Source organism: Xenopus laevis, chromosome 6S, assembly GCF_017654675.1.
Source record: "Xenopus laevis strain J_2021 chromosome 6S, Xenopus_laevis_v10.1, whole genome shotgun sequence".
NCBI classification, from domain to species: domain Eukaryota; kingdom Metazoa; phylum Chordata; class Amphibia; order Anura; family Pipidae; genus Xenopus; species Xenopus laevis.
In genome coordinates this window covers 10,182,425-10,205,380 of record NC_054382.1, presented here as the reverse complement: position 1 = coordinate 10,205,380, position 22,956 = coordinate 10,182,425, and the positions used below count along the sequence as shown (strand labels likewise).

At 39.7% G+C, this 22,956-nt stretch overlaps 1 protein-coding gene across 3 annotated transcripts in view; it reads right to left on the bottom strand.

Annotated features, from left to right (window-relative positions):
• The window catches only part of LOC108719662 (dipeptidyl aminopeptidase-like protein 6), a 757,132-nt gene that overhangs the window by 120,281 nt on the left and 613,895 nt on the right, over window positions 1-22,956 (bottom strand). For all 3 annotated transcript variants that reach the window (XM_041567354.1, XM_041567352.1, XM_041567353.1), the window contains exon 5: window positions 4,867-4,941. In XM_041567354.1, coding sequence (XP_041423288.1) covers window positions 4,867-4,941 — 75 coding nt within the window. The remainder of the gene's footprint in view (window positions 1-4,866; window positions 4,942-22,956) is intronic.

Sequence of the window (22,956 nt, the reverse complement as noted above, 5' to 3'; positions counted from 1 at the left end):
GGGGGAAGAAACAATAAAGTGGGAGAGAAGGTGTGAGCACATGATGAAGAAATACAAACTAATTCCCTCAGACCTCCAGGAGAGACAGAACAGGCTCTAATGTTCAATATTCCTTCTGTGTAATATTTTCTTATACAGACTATGAGCAAACTTAGGGGCTGTTCCTGCAGAATTGTGCTTAGTACAGGGAATACCTATGCAGCCATGGTTTTATGGGATCTCTCTGTACAGACTATGAGCAAACTTAGGGGCTGTTCCTGCTGAATTGTGCTTAGTACAGGGAATACCTATGCTGCCATAGTTTTATGGGATCTCTCTGTGCAGACTATGAGCAAACTTAGGGGACTGTTCCTGCTGAATTGTGCTTAGTACAGGGAATACCTATGCTGCCATAGTTTTATGGGATCTCTCTGTACAGACTATGAGCAAACTTAGGGGACTGTTCCTGCTGAATTGTGCTTAGTACAGGGAATACCTAGGCTGCCATAGTTTTATGGGATCTCTCTGTATAGACTATGAGCAAACTTAAGGGGCTGTTCCTGCTGAATTGTTCTTAGTACAGAGGAATACTTATGCTGCCATAGTTTTATGGGATCTCTTTGTACAGACTATGAGCAAACTTAGGGGACTGTTCCTGCTGAATTGTGCTTAGTACAGAGGAATACCTATGCTGCCATAGTTTTATGGGATCTCTCTGTACAGACTATGAGCAAACTTAGGGACTGTTCCTGCTGAATTGTGCTTAGTACAGGGGAATACCTATGCTGCCATAGTTTTATGGGATCTCTCTGTACAGACTATGAGCAAACTTAGGGGACTGTTCCTGCTGAATTGTGCTTATTGAAGCAGTCTAAATGGAAAAAAATAATAATGCCATTTTCTCTGCCGTCCTCACTGGTCTTAGTGACTGATGAGCCGTCCCATGATATTCACTGGCTCACGTACAAATACATATCGTATCCCGCAGATGTACAAACGCCGGACATGGCCAAGCCTGAAATCTCACAGTCAGGGAAAATGACAGATTCCAGGAGCAGGAGGGGTTCCATTATGTCACACATTACTGAAGAAGTCGGTACTCAAGGAAGACAGGCGGATACACAATCAGGTTTTATGTATGAGAAGGTCGAGCAGAAATGACACAGAGCGGGTAATGGCATTTCACATACAGAGCAAAGGGAAGCGCAAAGCAGCCTGGGAAATGGAAAGCTCAGGGGAACAGAATGTGATATATATATATATATATATATATACAGTATATACACAGTCCAGATATAGCACTCACCAAACATAAGACGTATGCCGGATGCTAATCAAAAGATAAATATATATATAGACAATAGAAAGCACTCACGGCCAATATATAAGAATATTACAAGTCTTTATTGCATCATGTTCATATCAACCCTGGTGGATCAAAACGCATTGATGTGAACATGATGCACTAAAGACTGGTAACATTTTTATTTATTGACCGTGAGTTCTTTTTTATTGTGTATATATATATACAGGTATGGGATCCATTATTTGTAAACCTGTTATCCAGAAAGCTCCAAATTACGGAAATGTCTCCCATAAACTCCATTTTATCCAAATAATCCACATTTTAAAAAATGATTTCCTTTTTCTGTGTAATAATAAAACACGATCCAAACGCAGATATAATTAATCCTTATTGGAAGCAGAACCAGCCTATCGGGTTTATTTAGGGGGCCCATTTACTTAGTTCGAGTGAAGGAATAGAATAAAAAAACGTTGAATTTCGAATGTTTTTTTGGCTACTTCGACCGTCGACTTTGACTTCGAACGGAACGATTCGAACTAAAAATCGTTCGACTATTTGACCATTCGATAGTCGAAGTACTGTCTCTTTAAAACCTACCGAGGTGCCATGTTAGCCTATGGGGAAGGTCCCCATAGGCTTTCTATCAATTTTTTTTATCAATCGATGGATGGATTTTTCGTTCGATCGTTCGATCTAACTTTTTTGCGGTAAATAGGGATGGGCGAATTTTTCCGCCTTGTTTTGCCGCAAAAATGACGCCCATAGACTTGTATGGCCTCGTGCGTCAAAAATAAAAAGCGTGCAACAAATCTTTTTTGATGCCCATAGACTTTAATGGGCGTCGGCGACATTTTGCCGGCGGCAAATTTTTGCCGACACTAAACGGGTCACATTCGCCCGTTCCTAGCGGTAAATCCTTCGACTTTGATATTTGAAGTCGAAGGATTTACATTCGGCAGTCGAATATCGAGGGTTAATTAACCCTCGATATTCGACCACAAGTAAATTTGCCCCTTAATGTTTACTTGATTTTCTATTAGACTTAAGGGATGAAGATCCTGAGCATATACACACACAGTATGGGAATTTGTGGCTTTTTTGCTTAACGTTTAATTTAAAGCTGACCAGATGCCCTTGTGATACTAAAGCGCATTGCCTGACACAGTAAATAATAACACTGGGCCACTAACTGCTGAACTGCCCTCATTCATTCCACGCGGGGCCCAAGATAATATTGGCCAGAATGACTGCCTGTGATTTTGCAGATAACGTCAGAAGGCTCAGCGGCACCAAACAATCAGTTATAGAGACAGTTGCTGTGAATTCTCTTCCCTCCATGGCCCAGTGTTCATACAGAGTATTATCCAATGTATAACCGGAGGCTCAGTTGTAAGGATATGTCTTTGTACCTGTCTGTGTCATAACGTTTGAGTGTCGGCAGCAAAGAGGGACTCAAAGAAATCCCTTTCTACCAGCTGCTGAACAGTAAAGCAGGTACATCTGGTGTTGTAGTTAAACTACAACTTAGATGCTGTGATGGTAAAACTAGATGGTGCCATTATTTGTTTACTATGAACAATGACTTATTGAACAAACAGGTGTTCCTTTGTACACTTAGGGGTTATTTATTTAAGTCTGAATGCTAAAAACTTGAAAGATTTGATTTTTTTCTACTATAAAATCCGAATAAATAACATTTTTGAGATTTAATATACCCTGAGGTTGCAAAAAGTCCAAATCCAAAAATACTCCACGTTCAACCTGTTGAAGTCCTGTAGAAGTCAATGAGGTCCTATTTGCAATTTGAAGATATTATGGTCTGCCCTGGGTTTCATACAATAATCCAAACATTTCTGGCTTTTCAAACAATTTCACAGAAAAATTTTCATGCATCAAATCTGATATATTCAGTTTTTTTCACAACAATATGAAAACGTTGCGTTTTTTTCTGGCTGTGGTACGATAATCCGAACATTATAGGCTTTTCCACCATTTACACAAATATATAATTTTGTGTGTCAAATCCAAAAAATTGTGATTTTGCATGCAACAATATGAAAAAGTCACGGTTTTCGTGCAACAATCCTAAAATGTTGTGTTTTTCCCGATCCAATTTTTTTCTGGGTTTCGTACGATAATCTGAACATTTTGGGCTTTTCCTTTGATTTCACAAAAAATTTTTTTGCGTGTCAAATCTGAAAAACTCTGATTTTTCACACCACAAAAGTCACGGTTTTCGTGCAACAATCCAAAAAAATCATTTTTTTTACGATCAGATTTTTTTCTTGTTTTTTTGTTGATAAATAAGGGTAAATTGTGGATTCTAGTTTGGTCTGACTTTTTTAATTTAAAAAATCAGGAAAATTCGGATTTTGATAACCCCCTTAATGATTAAGGTGTTTACACAATTGGCATTAATGGTTAATGTCCAATTCACTGAGCCCTACCATGCTGAAATATCTACTCTGGCTATATATATATATATATATTTCTCTGTAATAATTAAACAGTGCCTTGCACTTGATCCAAACTAAGATATGAGTATGAAGGTATGAAGATCCAAATAATGGAAAGATCCGTTATCTGGAAAAAAAACAGGTCCCAAGGATTCTGGATAATGGGTCCCATACCTGTATGTGTATATATATATATATATAGACAATTACAAGAGTCCTCAGCACTCAACCCATTATCAATATATTTAAGACAGAGACATTTTGTGCATACTGCTACTGAAAAATGCCTTACCCTTTAAACAGTTTTGTTTAAAGGGTAAGGCATTTTTCAGTAGCAGTAGCACAAAATGTCTCTGTCTTAAATATATTGATAATGGGTTGAGTGCAGAGGACTCTTGTAATTGTCTATATGTATTTTGTGGTCACAGCCTCGCTGCACCCCCGCCTAATGGTTTTAAAAACTAGTGGTGAGCACAACTTTCCCTTGTTATATATATATATATATATATATATATATATATATATATATATATATCAAGGGAAAGTTGTGCTCACCACTATTTTTTAAAACCATTAGGCGGGGGTGCAATGAGGCTGTTACCACAAAATACATATAGACACATACAAGAGTGCTCTCTCTCTATATATATATATATATACAAGCCTATTATTAAGGGATTGACTCCCAAAACGAGTAAGGTAATAGACATCTGCAGGACAATAAACCTATACATTTATTTTTTATATGTATTTATACTGTATATATATATATATATATATATATATATATATTTTTTTTTTTTTTTAAATTATATTTAATTAAGCTTTAGTAAGAGGTGACATTATATTCATTTGAGCTACAATATTTGGGATATAAATGCATTTCACCCTTTTTTTAAAAAAAGATAAAAAAATCAATTCTTGCACTATATTATTCATAATGGATTATGATAGTAACTTCCAATCGCATCATCTAGATGGCGCTGTTAGCTGCACGTTGCATTGAGCAGAGCCTAGGGCACCCATGCAGCCAGGATATAAGTGGAGGGAGCATTTTACAGGAGTGATACAGACATCTGCAATGTCATAAAACTCCTAACACAAGCCGTCAATCAATACACTTACCGGCACAACATCATACGCCATCAGCACATACTTCATGTCCGGAGATACTTCATATTTGCTGACCTTCAAGGCCTCCTGCAATACATAAAAAATGGGAGTATTTAAAATGCATGTTTAGAATTCACTTCTCTGCTCCCTTATACAAACAAAAGCTTCGGGCAAATTGAATCATTAATCATTTAGAATATTCAGTAAACAACTGAGCCGCCATTAGGCCCAGCCGTAACGCAGCTGTCAATATATTGCCTTTAACCTTGGCACCCCGCTCCATAAGCTCAGCTTTAATTGTGTTTAATCACCTCCACTTAAACTAGGCTTATATATATATATATATATATATATATATATATATATATATATATATATATATATATATATATATATCTTTCACTGCATATACATATCAGGTGGCTTAGGAAAGCGTGGCTTTTTAAATAAACTAATTTGTTCAAATTCCCAGTATTTAAATAAAAAAAGTCCGACCAAGCTAGATTCCACGATTGGACCTTATTTAATATTAAAAAAGCACGATCTAATCAAATCAGGTAAAAACCTAAAAAATCGAGCGGAAATACAAATCTTACTTTTTTTTTTTACTTTTTCCCAAAAAATCTGAGTTTTTCGGATTTTTGCCTGTTAAGCATAAAATAGTCAGAGCTAACTATTTCGGGCTAATTCCAGCGCAAACCACAGAAACTTCGAAATAGGATAGCAACCTCTCCCACTGACTTGTATACAACCTCAGCAGGTCTTTGATAGAGTATTTTCGGATTCAGACTTTTTTCATCCTCGGGGTATAATTAAATAATAATACCGTATATACCCGAGTATAAGCCGACCCGAGTATAAGCCGAGGTACCTAATTTTACCTATGAAAACTGGGAAAACTTATTGACTCTAGTATAAGCCTAGACACAACTACAGCCCTGTCTCCCAGCAGCGCACATTCTGCCAAAGCGACCCCCCAGCGATCAACCGGACTTCTTTGCAAAGTTGATGGTGACAGAGAATTGCCAAACGGATTACTGTGTGCATTGTCCCACTGTCCCACTACCATGTGCAGATGGTGCTGTTTGATATTGCCATCACTGTTAATCTTTCGTATAACCAACAGAGGGCGCTGTGTGATATTGCAGTCACTGTTATTCTTTCATATAACCAACAGAGGGCGCTGTGTGATATTGCAGTCACTGTTATTCTTTCATATAACCAACAGAGGGCGCTGGGTGATATTGCAGTCACTGTTATTCTTTGAAATAACCAACAGATGGCGCTGTGTGATATTGATTGAATTTTTTGAGTTTTTGGCATTCAGACTTTAATAAATAACCCCCTAACTGTAGAATATATTCAAGCATACAATCTTTATCCCGGCTAGTGAGTATGGCTCTCGCATGCTTGTACAGGTATAGGATCCCTTATCCGGAAACCCGATATCCAGAAAGCTCCGGATTACGGAATGGCTGTCTCCCATAGACTCCATTTTATCCAAATAATCCACATTTTTAAAAATGATTTCCTTTTTCTCGGTTATAATAAAACAGTACATTGTACTTGATCCCAACTAAGATATAATTAATCCTTATTGAAAGCAAACCAGCCTATTGGGTTTATTTAATGTTTAAATGAATTTGTAGTAGAAAAAGTAGGAAAGATCCGTTATCCGGAAAACCCCAGGTCCCGAGCATTCTGGATAACAGGTCCCATACCTGTACCTGCTGTTATACTGTGCAAACCACACTCTTATACATAAGCAATGAAGCCAATAGCACCCGCAGTGCAGTAGTAAATGACAGAAATTAATGAGAAGATCTCGTTCCAGGAGCTTACAACATATCGGCGCTGTGACCCCTGTCAGCCGGCCGCTCTTATTAAAGAGAGAGGAGATTTTTATCTAAATTCTATTTACTTGGGTTTAATTTAAATTGTAAGTAGAGTCCTGTCTGAATCGGCCTGGCACATAGAAGAGGAATTGATGTATGTGCTGCAGTTCCGTCCTCAGCCCTATCTACCAGCTCTGCCTATGGGCGGCATCTATCCCCAAAGGACCTCGGGTGTTTAAATAACAAACAAAGTAACAGAGGAATTTGTCATTCAATTACAGATTCAGAGGTTTTCCTGTGGGGATATGCCCTTAACCAAGTAATACTGACAGAGGGACAGCTCTAGATGGCAGTTTGGTTAGTTCCTTTAGTGAGTCACAGTCTGCTGGATAGAAAAATTAACCAGAGAAACACATGAAAGTACAGGTATGGGACCTGTTATCCAGAATGCTTGGGACCTAGGATTTTCCAAATAACGGATCTTTCCGTAATTTGGATCTTCATACCTTAAAGCTGGCCAAAGACGCAAAGATCCGATCGTACAAATCCTCGATTCGTACGATTTTCGTGTGGAGAGTCCTGACATTTTTCGTCCCACGGAGATTTCCAATAATTTCTCTGCGTGTATTGCCGATCTGACAATTTTCAGTGGAATTTTCAGTGTCACCAGCTTTGTTGGACATCATTTTCATACGTTTGCTGTCAGGGGCAGAACATCGGCTGATCTGTTCTTTTACTACTTTATTTGATCGGAATGGTGAGTGGCAGGTCGGGAGATGGGGAAGTCCGATCGTTAGAAGATTCGTACAATCGGATCTTTGCATCTATGGCCAGCTGAAGTCTACTAGAAAATCATATAAACATTACATGAACCTGCTTCCAAGAAGGATTAATTATATCTTAGTTGGGATCAAGTACAAGCGACTTATTACACAGAAAAAGGAAAGTTTGGATTATTTGGATAGTCTATGGGAGACGGCCCTTCAGCTTTCTGGATAATGGATTTCCTGATAATGGATCCTATACCTGTATATTTCAATGAAAGAGCAACTCCACCCGAAAACAGTGCTTTGTAGTGATGAGCGAATATTTTCACCAGGCATGGATTTGCAGTGAAATTCCGCATTTTGCCATCTGCAAAACAAAAAAGTCACTGCAGGAAAAAAACGCCCATTGACTTTTATGCTGACAAATAAGTCGCTGAGACAAAAAAAATCATTGCAGAGAAAACACTCATTGACTGTAATGCATTTGAGAGAGAAAAAAAAGGCATTAAAAAAAATTGCCGCCATTTTAACTTCCGTCCATGGTCGGGTGGGCTGGCGGCACACCGGAAAAAAACTCGGCCCAGTCCCACTATTGACGCTGCCCTTCTGACATCCTACCCGGCCCCCGGCTCCAGCCGCGACCAGGAAAAAGTGCGGGAGCTGGAGAGGGGTTGCAGCTGTGGAGTGGGGGAAGGCCTGGGGGCAGTGTGGGGGATAGTGATGTGCGGGTCAGGGTTTTCCTGACCCGCAACCTACCCTACCCCGCCCTGCTCCAGCCCGCACCACCGGCACCTGCACTTCCGGGCAGGGGCGTAACTATAGAGGAAGCAGACCCTGCGGCTGCAGAGGGGCCCAGGAGGTATAGGGGCCCCACGAGGCCCTAATTCATTTACAATTTCAATAAATATTGGAGAAACAAGTCAACCTCTAAATATTTTGGGGGCCTGAAAAATAATTTGCTGTGGGGCCCAGTAATATCTAGTTACGCCACTGCTTCCGGGGTCCTTTTATAGACCTGTGCAGACCCGCCCCACCGATGATGTCACAAAAGAGGAGGGGCGAGCAGACGCAATACTATAAAACCGGAACCCGGAAGTCGGAAGCCGGCATTTGAAGGTGGCGGGCGTGGAGAGCAGGAGAAGAGCCACCCACGAGGAGCAGTGCGAGGTCGACCCGAGCCCGCTCGACCCGTGGTTAAACCCGCATGTATCGGGTCGGCCCGCACATCATTAGTGGGGGAGCCAAAGCAGCAGCCCTAGTTGGTCCTGGGCCCCCAAGTCCAACCCTGCTTACAGTATGATATAAGAGTGATATTCTGAGACAATTTGCAACCGGTTTTAATTTTTTATTATTTGTGGTGTTATTTAGCTTTTTATTCAGCAGCTCTCCAGTTTGCAATTTCATTAATCTGGTTGCTAGTGTCCAAATTCCCCTAGCAACCATGCATTGGTTTGAATAAGAGACTGGAATATGAATAGGAGAGGCCTGGATAGAAAGATGAGTAATGAAAAATTAGCAATAACAATACATGTTTAGCCTTACTGAGCATTTGTTTTTTTAGGTGGGGTCAGTGGAAGGAGAAAAATGCAAATAATTCAAAGACTATAAAAAAGAAAAAATGAAGGCCAATTGAAAAGTTGCTTAGCCATTCTATAACATAAATCATGTTAAACCACCCTTTGATTTAACGGATATATTGTATATTTTTTTCTCCACCTTTAACACTCTTCTTTCCCCTTCTCCACCCCTTCCGTGCTCATCCATCTCTGCTCAAGATATTGCTGAGCACATCAAAAACAAAATTGACACTATCAGAAGGGACATTACACTACTCAACTCCCCTAGACTTCCACCACCCTCACTCCACACTCCCCAGTCTCTCCTGTGCTTCTTCACCCCTGTCACTGATGGGGAAGTCTCAAAACTTTTAGCCTCTTCTCACCTTACCAACTGCCCACTTGATCCAATTCCCTCAAAACTTCTCCGCAATACCAATCCTTGTCTAATCAAAGTCTTAACTCACCTATTTAATCTCTTGCTCTAAACTGGACTGTTTCCTTCTCATCTAAAACATGCTCTTGTCACCACCATTCTGAAAAAAACCCTCTCTTGATCCCTCCAATCTTGACAACCTCCGACCTATCTCTCTGCTAACTTTCATCTCTAAACTACTTGAGCGCCTAGTCTACAACCGACTAACCTCATTCCTCTCTGACAATAAACTGCTGGACCCCATGCAATCTTGTTTTAAGCAACAACACTTTACTGAAACTGCCCTGACCCAAGTAACTAATGACCTTTTAACAGCTCAAGCCAACAATCACTTCTCACTACTAATACTACTTGATCTCTCAGCTTTTGACACTGTGGATCACCCTCTCCTCTTCCAATCCCTCCATTCACTTGGCCTGTGTGGCACTGCCCTGTCCGGGTTCTCTTCTTACTTCACTAATCGTTCCTTCCTTCAGTAACATCCCAGAAGTATCTATCATAGGTAACAATTCCACTATCACCCCATGTCCCCAGGTTATCCTGGGTTATGGCTGCTGCTGTTCTCTAGAGTCTATGGACAGATTCTACTGGTTGCTCTGGGCACAGTTCTGCTCTTCCTGCACTGTTCGTTCTGACTGTAAGTACCACTGAGCAATGTTGCAGTAGTCAGCTCTACTCTAGCCAAGACCCAGTCAGTTGGTTGTGGTTGTTGTGTGGTGCCACAGTTTGCTTTTTCTATAGGTTTGATGACAATGGGGGCTAAAGGAATGATAAAAATGGGTTTCCTGGAGAGCAGTGGGAATCATTTTAAGTGCAAAACAGGCCTCAGTGGTAGTCTGTGTCTGATGTAAGTTACAGAGGGCAAAGTCTTGCATGAATCTCTATGAATCTCTATACCCACAAACAAGTGTTTCTGCTGGGAATCACATCCACAGCCAGAGGCACAATGTTACACATATTACATTCACCACTCTAAAGGGAGACTGAATGCTGAAAAAAAGAAAATAAATAGAGAGAGAGAGAATAAAGCAAAGAAATGATGTAGGTTCGGGAAAACTCTACAAATGTTGCTGTTGTCTGTATCATTGGCAGTAGGCATCTATGTATAGTAGAAATGTGTAGGGGGTAGAAATGATTAAATTGACATTATCAGAGAAACATGCAGCGTGTGTTTGTGCATAAATATCTGTGTGTGATTCATGCAAATGGAAATAGGTTTGGGAAAGGCTGATAAGAAAGTAGAATCAAATTGATACAGTATTCTTCCTTCTGCGCAAAAAGCTGAAGAATACCGACCCCCTGGTAACAACGGTTGTGGACTTACCATTACCATTGTCACGGGCATCATTGACATTTGGCCATCATTAGTGATGGGCGAATATATTCGGCAGGCGCGAATTTTCATCAGATTTCCTTGTTTGCGTATTTGCCGCAAAAATTCTCCGGTGTCAAAAAAATGTACTGATAGTGGCGACATTTCTGATGCCAGTGACAATTGAATGCACACCCATCGACTTTAATGCGCATCAAATATTCACCGGCATCAGAATTGTTGCCAGCGTCGCAATTGTTGCCGGCGTCTATTTTGATGTCCACGTCAAAATTCGTGTTATGCAAATTTTTCACTGTCTCGCGAATTTGGCAATAAATTCACACATTTTTTGGCGAACCGAAATGGGACAAATTCGCCCATCACTAGCCATCATGCACAAATGAATAATGGGTACTAGGTTAACCACAGACATGCCAGTTGGATCACAGCAGAAAATGGATTCAGAGCTTAACACTGACGCTAGACATACTAGTAAGATGGCTGCCAACGAGGCATTTAGGAGCAAATGGGCATGGACCAAAATCAACGGATGACTGCACCTTATATCAAGTTCAAAAATAGAAAGAGAAATAAAAAACAGCTTCATCTTATTTTGAAGGATAAGAAGAGAAAATAGTGTTTGATTCTGATTAACTACATAAATCTAATAATTGATGATTATACTGTAGGTATACATGGAAAGGTCTTTAATCGGGCTCAATAGATTATAAAATGGGTAAGGAAAGGAAGGGGAGAACATATATTTTTATGATCAGAATGCAAAGACTATTTAAAACCTATTATGCAATATAATGTTTTTTTTTACTTTTACCAAGGAGTTTTCAGGCCAAAGGAACCCATCCAGGGGTTGGATGCCCCACCCAAATGTCCTCTACTTTTTGCCCTAAAGCTCATGTTGGGCTGAACATGGGTAGAATGGTGAATGCAGCAATGGTGAAGTGCAGCAATGTCTCCATTCTTAGTCGGTTCCTACTTTATTTCAGAACAAGTGAATCTTAAGGGAAGGGGTAGGCACCACTCCTTTTACTGTTGAGCTCGCTGATGGCATCCACTTGCATTTACGGGAAGCTTCGACAGATGGCATTTTTTCCGTGGTGACCATTTGCATTCTGATCTGAGAGCTGCCTGGTTCACTAAACCAGGTGGACAACCAGATGGATGTTTGTCCACCTTCGTCATCCATCTTGAAACAGTGTGTATAAAAATTCATATTGTGATTCCTAAGCAACATGGGCTAATTTACTAACACTGGGCAAATTAGTGGCTGGGGAGTGATGCAAAGCAACCAATCAAAATGTTGAGTTCATTGTTCAACTTGCTGCTGGCTGCAGATTTAGTACTTGCTAGGGGTTATTGTTCAAGACCAGATCTGCCCATGGTTGGTTAATGAGCCCAATGGACCCATCCAGGATAAGATGTGGACAATCAAATCTACTGCTGCCATACATTAAACCACATGCCAGATAAAACAACAGGACCCAGTCCAATCGCAATACAAGGTCATTACAAAGTTCTGCTTGAAAGCCAAATGGCCTGAATAAGTGTATCTCAACAGAAGATATTTGAGGAAGGGGATCCACTACATGTTCCAGTGGAAGAACTTGGCAGTCTAGACCTCTAAAATGGGGTTTCCCGGACACTATGGCACAAATTTACTTACCTCCGAACTTGCACCAGCGGTGGCTTCGCCGCACTTTGCCGCATTTTGCCAGGCGTAGATTCGTCACGGATGTGCAAATTCATGAAGATCCGAAGTTGGGCACAAGTTACCGATCGTTTACGAAGTTGCGCTAGAGATGTTACGATCAGTGGTTCGAAGTTATGGTAGTGAAGGCTAATTTAAGTACAATGTCTGTATATGCAGCAGCAAACACTACACAAGGCCAGGGAACCTTGATAAATGTATTCTAATGCCCTACACATGTGCCCACAGTATAGTTTAGGTGCCATATGTTATCAAATGTAGGGGGGAAGGAGGGTACCCTAAAAAAAAATCAATATTTTTCAGCCTATCACCCTATAAAAAGTAAAAGACGCCATCCCTATCTACTCTATTGGACTTCGCCTGGTCTGAGGTGGCGAAGTAAAGTCTGGCGCAAGAGGTAACGTTCATGAAAATCCGCAAGTTAGTGAATTAGCGTAGTTATGTCCCTTCACCATAGAGCAACTTCGCCTGGCGTAAGGGTTTGAAGTAGCGCTAGAGTAGGTCCACTTCGCTAGTGAATTTACGCCAGCATCCGTTAATAAACCGGTGAAGTGGCAAAATGACGTCACGCTGGCAAATTTTCGGTAGCGTTAGCCACTTCACCCTTTAGCAAATTTGCCCCTATTGCTTTTGTGGCTCCCTATATGTAGAGATAACCGGGTACTAGGTCAAAAACCAGATCAATTCCCCCAGTTGTACGGTCTCCTTCTGCAGGATCATACAAAAGGACCAAGCAACATCGTTTCAGAATCAGGCACCATCCAGAACCATCCAGTTGTAGCACAACACTGCGAATAAAGGGACTGATTTATTGGACCTACAGATGAATAGTCTTCTTTGAGTCACTGATCTGGAGCAGACAAGGCAACCAGCACCCATTTCATAAAAAAAACCCCAGATGTGACTGTGAGTAGCAGATTTTGCTTCCATGATACTGGTTATTTTTATGCATTTGCCTTGTCGTCGGGTATTTCCTCTTCTACATTTCTCTCTCTTCTCTTATTTAATCTTTGTGTATTACTTTGTTGCTGACTTTTGCTGACAAGGAGCTGAATTGAAACATCCTTGAGCACTCCGGTATTTTCTCAAATTGGAATGATTACACGTGAGTGGTTCTACAGCGGAGCTGGAAGGTTTTACAGGAGGATTTTCAAGCCATTAAAGTGCTGCTTCCGAGGCTGCCTTTTTCTTATCTCCACTTGTGCCGACTATCATAACATAGGACCTTTACAAAGTAAGCAGGCGCAGGAGCACTAACACAAACTCTTGGAGTGTGTGAAGGAGCATTTGTGGGGAAGGGAAGATGAAGGGCTTTCAGAAATGCTCTTTGTGTTGTTCTTCAAGTCAGTAAATATGATATAGATAAAGGGTAATAATAACAGTGTTTTCACCCTGGGATATGCACCATAGCAGTTAGAGTATTCACCATATGCTACTAGAAACAACCTCTAGAACACACAAGAATGTCCTTTGAGCTGCCCTATAGAGAGACACTTCGTACATCTGTCCTCCCACTACAAGTCAGCCTGGATCACAGACAGTCAGAGAAGCATCTGGCACCGCTTCACACATCCACCCCACAATGTTTCTGAAAACCCATATGTCTCGCTGCACTTCACTAAATTAGCAACTGCATAAACAAATGCTCCTTAATTATTTATCACCTACCATACGAAAATAAGGAAGGTCTTAAAGATAGTTAAATAGTGTATATTAGAAATCAGAGGCAGAGAAGTTTAAAGGGCTTATTAACACAATTCCCAAAATGCAGTACAAAGAGTAATACAGGTATGGGATCTGTTATCGGCGAATCTTAGTATTACAGAAGGGCCATCTCCCATAGACTCCATTGTATCCAAATAATCCAGATTTTTAAAAATGATTATCTTTTTCTCTGTAATAATAAAACAGTAGCTTGTACTTGATCCCAACTAAGATACAATTGATCCTTATTGGAAGGGAAAACAGGCTATAGGGTTTCTTTAAGGTTTACATGATTGTCTAGTAGACAAGATATGAAGATCCAAATTACAGAGTGATCTGTTATCAAGAAAACTCCAGGCCCGGAACATGGATAACAGGTTCCATACCTGTACTATATAGCACTATATAGTAGTAATGTGCGGGTTAGAAAAAAAGTGGACCCACACCGACCCAAACTCAAGCCCTCTAAACCAATCTCTACCTGCAGGTCTGCTCTATATATAGACCCGTGCCAAGGTTGGACCCGATCCCTGCCGGCGTTCCAAGCCACTGATTTCCCTAACATCCGATGCCCTGCTGGAAAGTTGAATCTATCTGCTCTTGGCGGAGGGGTGGAGAAGACAGCAGCGGACTTCAAGTGAGGGGCCCCTGAGGCGGCAGCCGGGGTGGGCCCTGCATTTACCAGTCCGACCCTGCCCGTGCCCGACTAGGCTATTGCTGACATCACAAAATAGAGGCTGCTGGAGGTGGTAGCTGGCATATTAAGGTCCCTGCAATCTTGTGCGGAAGTCAGCCCAAAGCCACCCAACCATCCTGCAGTATTTGGGTTGGCCCACACATCACTTTCTTATAGGGTATCATACTGAACATTTGTAGGGTTGGACTGGGCCGGCGGGACACCGAGTAAAAACCTGGTGGAATTCAGCCATCATGGGTCCCACTGACCCAGATCCGCACCTGTCCATGGCCTGTGCTGCTCTTGTTGCAACTAAGGCAGGGGCTGAGGGGGGGGGGGGTTGCTCATTGGCACAAGCTCAGTATGAATATGATGTAATGCACATGTGCATGATGTAACTTTTATGCATATTACATCACTTCCATCTGCCCTGAGACAGCCAGATACCCCACCTCCTCCTTTTAATTTAGGAAATATGTTATTGCCCTGTAGGCACCAAAGGGCAGCCCCCCTCCCAAGTGGCTGCCCTAGGCACAGGCCCTCGAGTGTCTTTATCAGGGATCCCCAACCTTTTGAACCCATGAGAAACATTCAGAAGTAAAAGGAGTTGGGGAGCAACACTAGCATGAAAAATGTTTTTTTGGGGTACCAAATAAGTGCTGTGATTGGCCATTTAGTAGCCCCTATGTGGATTGTCAACCTACATTGAGGCTCTGTTTGGCAGTGCACCTGGTTTTTATGCAGCAAAACTTGCCTCCAAGTCTGGAATTCAAAAATAAGCTCCTGCTTTGAGGTCACTGGGAGCAACATCCAAGGGGTTGGAGAGCAACATGTTACTCATGAGCTACTGGTTGGGGATCACTGGTCTATATGGTAAATATGGGCCTGTTCCCTTTTGCTGAATACCGTAGGTCACACACCGCATAAATGTCTGTAGCTTGAGTGTCAGTGACAATTCACTGTAGTCAGGGAATAATTAATCTATAGGGCTGTTGGGTGAGGAATGTGCACATCAAATGCTATTTCTTCTGTCCGTGATTGCAGGTGCTCCAAAGGTTGCCTATTCTTGGCTTTTTTCTCCGGATCATTTTTGTGCATTCAGCAGCGTTGATTTTTGCTGTCATTCTAGCTTCAGCCCTTTTAGCCAAAAGTGATTTTTCTTTGTCTTTAGTGTCATTGTGATAATTAATGTTGGTACAGATGGCGAGGAACACACTGCTCTTTCTCATGCCAGTAGTCACACAGAGATACACATTATAATTGTACAGGTATGGGACCTGTTATTCAGAATGCTCGGGACCTGGGGTATTTTTAGATAACGTATCTTTCCTTCATTTTGATCTTCAAACCTTGTCTACTAGAAAATCATGTAAACATTAAATAAACCCAACACTTCATTCCTTGTTTGCCGGTATATGGCTGGATGGTAAATCAGCCCAGCAGTTGGCACAGATATTTAATGTACATAATACAGGTATGGGACCTGTTATCCAGAATGCTTGGGACCTGAGGGTTTCCAGATAACAGATCTTGCTGTAATTTGGATCTTCATACCTTAAATCTACTAGATCATCTAAACCTTAAATAAACCAAATAGGCTGGTTTTGCTTCCAATAAGGATTAATTATATCTTAGTTGGGATCAAGTACAAGCTACTGTTTTATTATTACACAGAAAATGGAAATCATTTTTTAAAATTTGGATTATTTTTTAAAATGGAGTCTATGGGAGACATCCTTTCCGAGTTTTCTGGATAACAGATCCCATACTCCTCTTTTGCAAGTACAGGTATGGGATTTGTTTTTTGGAAACCCATTATCCAGAAAGCTCTGAATTACAGGAAGGCCGTCTCCCATAGACTGTATTATAATGAAACAGTCCAACATTTTAAATATGATTTATTTTTTTCTCTATAATTATAAAACAGTAGCTTGTACTTGACCCCAACTAAGATATAATTAATCCTTATAAGAGGTAAACAATCGCATTGTGTTTAATTAATATTTAAATGATTATTTCAGTAGACTTAGGGGCAGATTCATTAAGGTTCGAATTGTAAATTCGAATTTTCGAGTTGGATTTTTGGAGTTTTTTCTTAAATAACCCCCCATTCAAGTTGTGAGTACATTCAAATTTACTAGAGTAAAAAAAATTCACATAAATTAGAAATTAGACCTTTGATAAATCTGCCCCTACAGGTATGATAATCGAAATGATGGAAAGATCCCTTATCCAGAAAACCCAAGTTCGTGAGCATTCTGGATAAAAGGTCCCATACCAAAAAAGTGATCTGAGAAAATAATTTCTTAGTCATGTTTATTCTCCAAATGGTGCTTTTGTGGGGATTACAAATATAATTACCTATGTACAATAGTTAAAGGAGATGAAATTCGATAAAATTCGATGGCGTCAAAACCGTCGCTCGTCAAAACTGTTTTCAGTTTCGCCGTTTTGCAAATTTCGTGGGAAATTCACAAATTTTTCAGTGAAACTGAAGAAATTCGCCCATCACTACAAAACAATGAATGTTGTGCGCAGTTATATTGCCACGGGGGATTACAAATATAATTACCTTTGTACAATAGTTAAAGAAGATGAAATGAGCCATAAATCCATGGCGTTCAAGAAAGCCAAGAATATACGTTTGTTCAGACAGAAGAAAACAAAACAATAGTGATGGGCAAATACATTCGCCAGACGCAAATTTATGGCAGTGAATATATTTGCGAAACTCCCACGAAAATTAGAAAAGAGTTTGGAAGCGTGTCGCTCGCATTAAAACCGTCACTCATCAACCCATTGACTTTAACGATGGTGTGAAAATTGACGTGTGCGGTAATTTTTGAGTTTCGCAAATTTTTCGCCGTTTTGCAAATTTCGTTGGAAATTTGCACATTTTTCAGCAAAACGTAAGAAATTCGCCCATCACTACAAAACAATGAATGTTGTGCGCAGTTATATTGCCACGGGGGATTACAAATATAATTACCTTTGTACAATAGTTAATGGAGATGAAATGAGCCATAAATCCATGGCGTTCAAGAAAGCCAAGATTATACGTTTGTTCAGACAGAAGAAAACAAAACAATAGTGATGGGCAAATAAATTCGACAGGCGCAAATTCATGACGGTGAATAAATTCACGCATAAAACTCGCCAACACTATTCGGACGCCCGTTGACTTTAACGCTGGAGTGAAAATTGATGTGGGCGGCATTTTGCAAATTTCGTGGGAAATTTGCAAATTTTTCAGTGAAACTGAAGAAATTCGCCCATCGCTACAAAACAATGAAAGTTGTGCGCAGTTATATTGCCACGGAGAATAAAAGTACCTTCTAATACACACAGTGACACATATAATATCCTGAGATTAAACATTGCATAGTTAAAATGATCATTATTATCAATTCCTTTGTGTAGAGCAACATAACAACTTTATGTAACAGCATTAGTTTTGATTAGAACGATGAAAGTGAAACATTTAATGGCCTTAAATCTGTATTTTAAAAATAGTATTATTATCCTTTATTTATGTTGGACAGGGGCGTAACTACCGGGGGAGCAGGGGGTGCAAATGGGCCAGGGCCCGCACCCCCGCAGGGCCCCCCCGGAAGATCGTGGGCACTGCAGCCGGCTGGAGTCGGCTGCAGCGGCACAGTATAATCGCGCACACGAGGGTGGGGGCGGGCCCGTCTGCACGGCTCGCACCAGGGCCCGCCCCCACCAAGTTACGTTACTGATGTTGGAGCAACATATCCCTGGTTTTGCTTCCAATTAGGATTAATTATATCGTAGTTTGGATCGAGTACAAGGTATTGTTTTATTATTACAGAGAAAAAGGAAATCATTTTTAAAAATTTGGATTATTTGATTATAATGGCGTCTATGGGAGATTGCTTTTCCGTAATTCGGAGCTTTCTAAATCACAGGTCTCTCGATAAAGCATCTCTTACCTGTATTTATGCAGTTATGCTTATTTATATAATTCTGAAATATTATTATTATTATATTATGACATTATATTATGTCCAGATTGAATCCCCCACGCAGGGCAGATAAATGTAAGTATAATATTACCTTTGCAATAAAGCCCCACTTTCTTTCCATGAAATATACAGCCTGCAATGTGTTGCTTGTAACGCTGGGACCATTAACAACATGCAGCAATAAATAGCAGCACAGTGCAGGAATTTATAGATATCAAAACATAGCCAGAACAGAGGAGGGAATTGCCTATTATTACAGCACTTAGGATCCCTAAATAATGCTGAGCACAATCCTCAAGCTTTATATTTATAAAGGCTGTGTGTTCATTGGACTCAAATACAAAGTTTGAGTCCAATGAACTTTAACGCATTTGGACGAAAAAGTCGCTGAGACGAAAAAGTCGCTGAATCACAAGAAAATTGTCAATTGACTTTAAAGGACCAGTAACATCAATTTTCTTTTTTAAAATTCGTTAGTACACAGAATAAAAACCACAAAGACAAATTAAACTTTAAAATTGCTAAGTCTTTGTTAAGAAATAAATAACCGAAACTCCACTTGCGCTCCTCGAAAGGCGACAGGGCGACCATCCATTGTGCGGCACTCGATTTCTCCTCCCTGGCTATCTCCTTTAAGGAAAGCAGGGAGGAGAATCGTGTGCCGCATGATGGATCACCGGAATCGCAGTTTCTGAAGAGAAGCACAAGCAGAATTTTGGTAAGTTTTTTTTAATAAAGCGATTTCAAAGTTTCATTTGTCTTTGTGTTATTTTTTCGTTTTAAAAAAATATTTGATGTTACTGTTCCTTTAATGCATTTGGAGTGAGAAAAAATTGTTGCACACAAAAAATGTTTGATGCCCATTGACTTTAAAGCATTCGGTCATTTTTTGCCATTTTGTGGATTGTTTTGCAGTTTCGAAAATGTTTCCGCGAAGTGAAACAGGACAGATTCGCTCATCACTAGGAATCAGGAAATTCAAGTCACCAGTCAGCTAAAATTATAAGCCAGTTGCATCAAATTCCTTATGTTAGCAGTTTAAAAACTGCTTATATCATGAAAACCAGAAAAAATAAATTACATGAATTGAAAAAGTGATGCAAATGTACATTCATTTGTACAAGAATGGTTTCTAATTTAAAACCTAAATATTTGCCCTGAAGACATGCGTGCCCTTTTAAAAAAGAACAAACCCCTAAAAATGAATGTGGCTAAAAATGCCCTATTTTAGTTACTTTTTGCTCCAGCCAAAAGTTTCAGCTTCTCAATAGCAGCAATGATTTCTAATAGTGATGGGCGAATTTGGGGCGTTTCACCAAAAAACTTGCGAATTGTCAGTGAAATTCCGCCGGTGTCCCGTTTTTGGTGCCGGCGAATTTTCGTGAATTTATTCGCTGGCGGTAAATCACGGGAATTTGCCGCAAATTTGCGCCTGGTGAATAAATTCGCCCATCACTAATTTCTAAACCTTTTTCAAAAACAATAAAATGTAAGATTAGTGCCCAAAGAAATGCTGATCGAAATAAGAATGAAAGAACTATAAAAATATAGAAAATAAAATTCAAATAAATAAATAAAATGTACTTAAAATAAATTCAAGAAAATGCAATTTAATTAAAACTAAAAATGCATTAAAGGAAAATTAAAATGAATCCGATGAATTAAAATCAACATGAACTAAATAAAAATACTTTAGATTCAAATTATTGTAAAATTACCAATAAAAAAAACCAAAATTAAATATCTAAATTATAACTAAAATAAAAACATTTACATTATATTAAAATACAGGTACCTTTAAAATACAATTAAAATCAAGAAAATGGTATTAAATTAAATAAAATTAAATGAAAATAAAATAGATAAATAAAATAAAATTCAAATTAAGAAATACATGACATTTTAAAAAACGTAAATAAATACATTTAATTACACAAAAATAATGAAATTGAAATAAAATGAAATAAATAAATAAATGAATGAAGCCATTCTGTTTGACCTGAAACATATTACGTGACATTGACTTTGCAGTTTAATATAGTTTCGTTTTATTAAGTTCTTACTGAAGCGATACCCTTTTTAAGATGTGTAGAGCTGTACCAAGGCAATTGCGGAGGAGCTCATTCAAGATGGTACAGTCGGTATTTTTTAATTGCGCTGCAGTAATAAATCCATGAAATCTACTCCTAGCCTTGGAATTTACATATATCGGAGTGGGCTGAGGAGCCCTTAGTCTAAATTAGAGTTGAGCGAATCAATGTTGTGTCTTAATTCAAATTGATTATCCTAAATCCTCAAAAACGGGTGCTTGCGTTACTGTAGGCACGCAAACAATTACAGAACACAATGGGAATTGATTACAATGTTGGAGATGTCAATGATTCTAATACTGGAATATGAATAATATTAAGACTTCACAGTATAGGAGGAAAGTCAGAAAAATGTCAGGTTTATAATTGTGGGTCTGGACAAAGCTGTGGGTGGGATTGCTAAAATGGGATAATGTTTTGTGGGACTATACACTTGCTCTTCTTGATAGACATTCTTGATGGAACGATAATTATGGTTTCAAAAATGTTGGTAATCAGGTGCATAAAAATTTTTTGTAAAAATTTCCAATTTTATTACCATGTTATTATTACTAATTATATTTGTTAGAAGGGTCTCTGAATTTTCATATGATCTGGTCACTGTTCTGTAATGGAGAACGACTCATAACAAAAGAACCTAAAAACTTTTCCTCCAACTTGACATATTGCATGTTTTGTAGAACATGGATTTAGTCCAAGATTCAGTCTGATTCCTGATTCACTGACCCCAACAACCAGATAGTAATTTAAATAATAGGATTATAGAAAGGCCAGACAGAGACGTAAATAATTCAAAAACAGAAAATGATGACATGTCTTGGCATATCAATGGTCCTACAGTTAGATCTAGTCTTTTATTTGCTTGTAACAAATACATATGATGCTGCAACCAGGGTCTGAATTAAAGAAGAAAAGCAATTCATAAAGGCTGGACCACTGAGGGACCCCCAACCCAAGTGAGAATTTAAAAAGAGCAATGCAAAGAGAAGAGGTCAATGTATTTTATTGTAACTAGTTAAGTATCTCGTTTCTACTTTAGTTGGTGGCAGCAACCCCTAAGATTGGTCCTCAGGTCTTTCCTCCAGGAAATGTCTATAAGAGTAAATAGGGTATAAAGGGGGATGGACAGAGGCTTAAATCCTATATAAGGGTCAAGGCATAGAGGGAAAATCTTTTTGACGTATGTCCTACTGTATGGTAACTAGGCTAGACAGATAAAGAGAAGTAGAATTCATAGGAATGACAATTAGTTAAACTTTTCAGTAAGGTGAGACCAAGCCCCAACACAGTGCACCTTGTGGTGAACTTTTCATATGTGCGTTCCTTAATTGAGTTAGGCACTATGTGAACACAGTAACTATCAAAGGAATGTTACTTGTTGTTTTGGCAACTAGGCTTCAAAGGTCGTCAATGAACACCGGAATCCCCAGGGGTTTTCCTTGTGCACCAGAGTGTACCCAGTGCCCATTAAGGTTCCTGGTTGATGAGTATGTTACAGCTCTGCCTGTGGAGGCAGTTTGCACCAGACATGAGCAACATCCATCATTTATTGTAGTCAGGTTAGTGTCAAGCAATGTCCTGAGAGCAGTGTGGTTGTCCAGGTGACTGTCACATGATATAGAGGAAGAGGGGACCAATGATAGGACACAGGGGCAACATCACAGTTGGTTATAATTGCTCTTCTGGGAGGTAGTTCTTACTCCAAGTTGATTGGACTGTAAAGTGCATACTTCCCAATGAGTCTGTATTTATGCTGGGCAGTCCCCATTTTGGAGTCAAAAACGGGGACGGGACTTCATTGAGAAGAAGTTTAGGTAAATGCCGAGATTTGGGGAAGACCAGAGGCATGGTCAATTACATCTCCCATTTGCTACTTGTAATGCTGGGAGGTATGGAAGTGTATTCATGTAGGGACAAGCTGCATGAGGTAACAATGGATGTGAAAAATGCTGCAGTAAACAATATACAGAACTTTAATTTCTCACAAAATGCCTCCAGCTTATTCTGTGTTGTG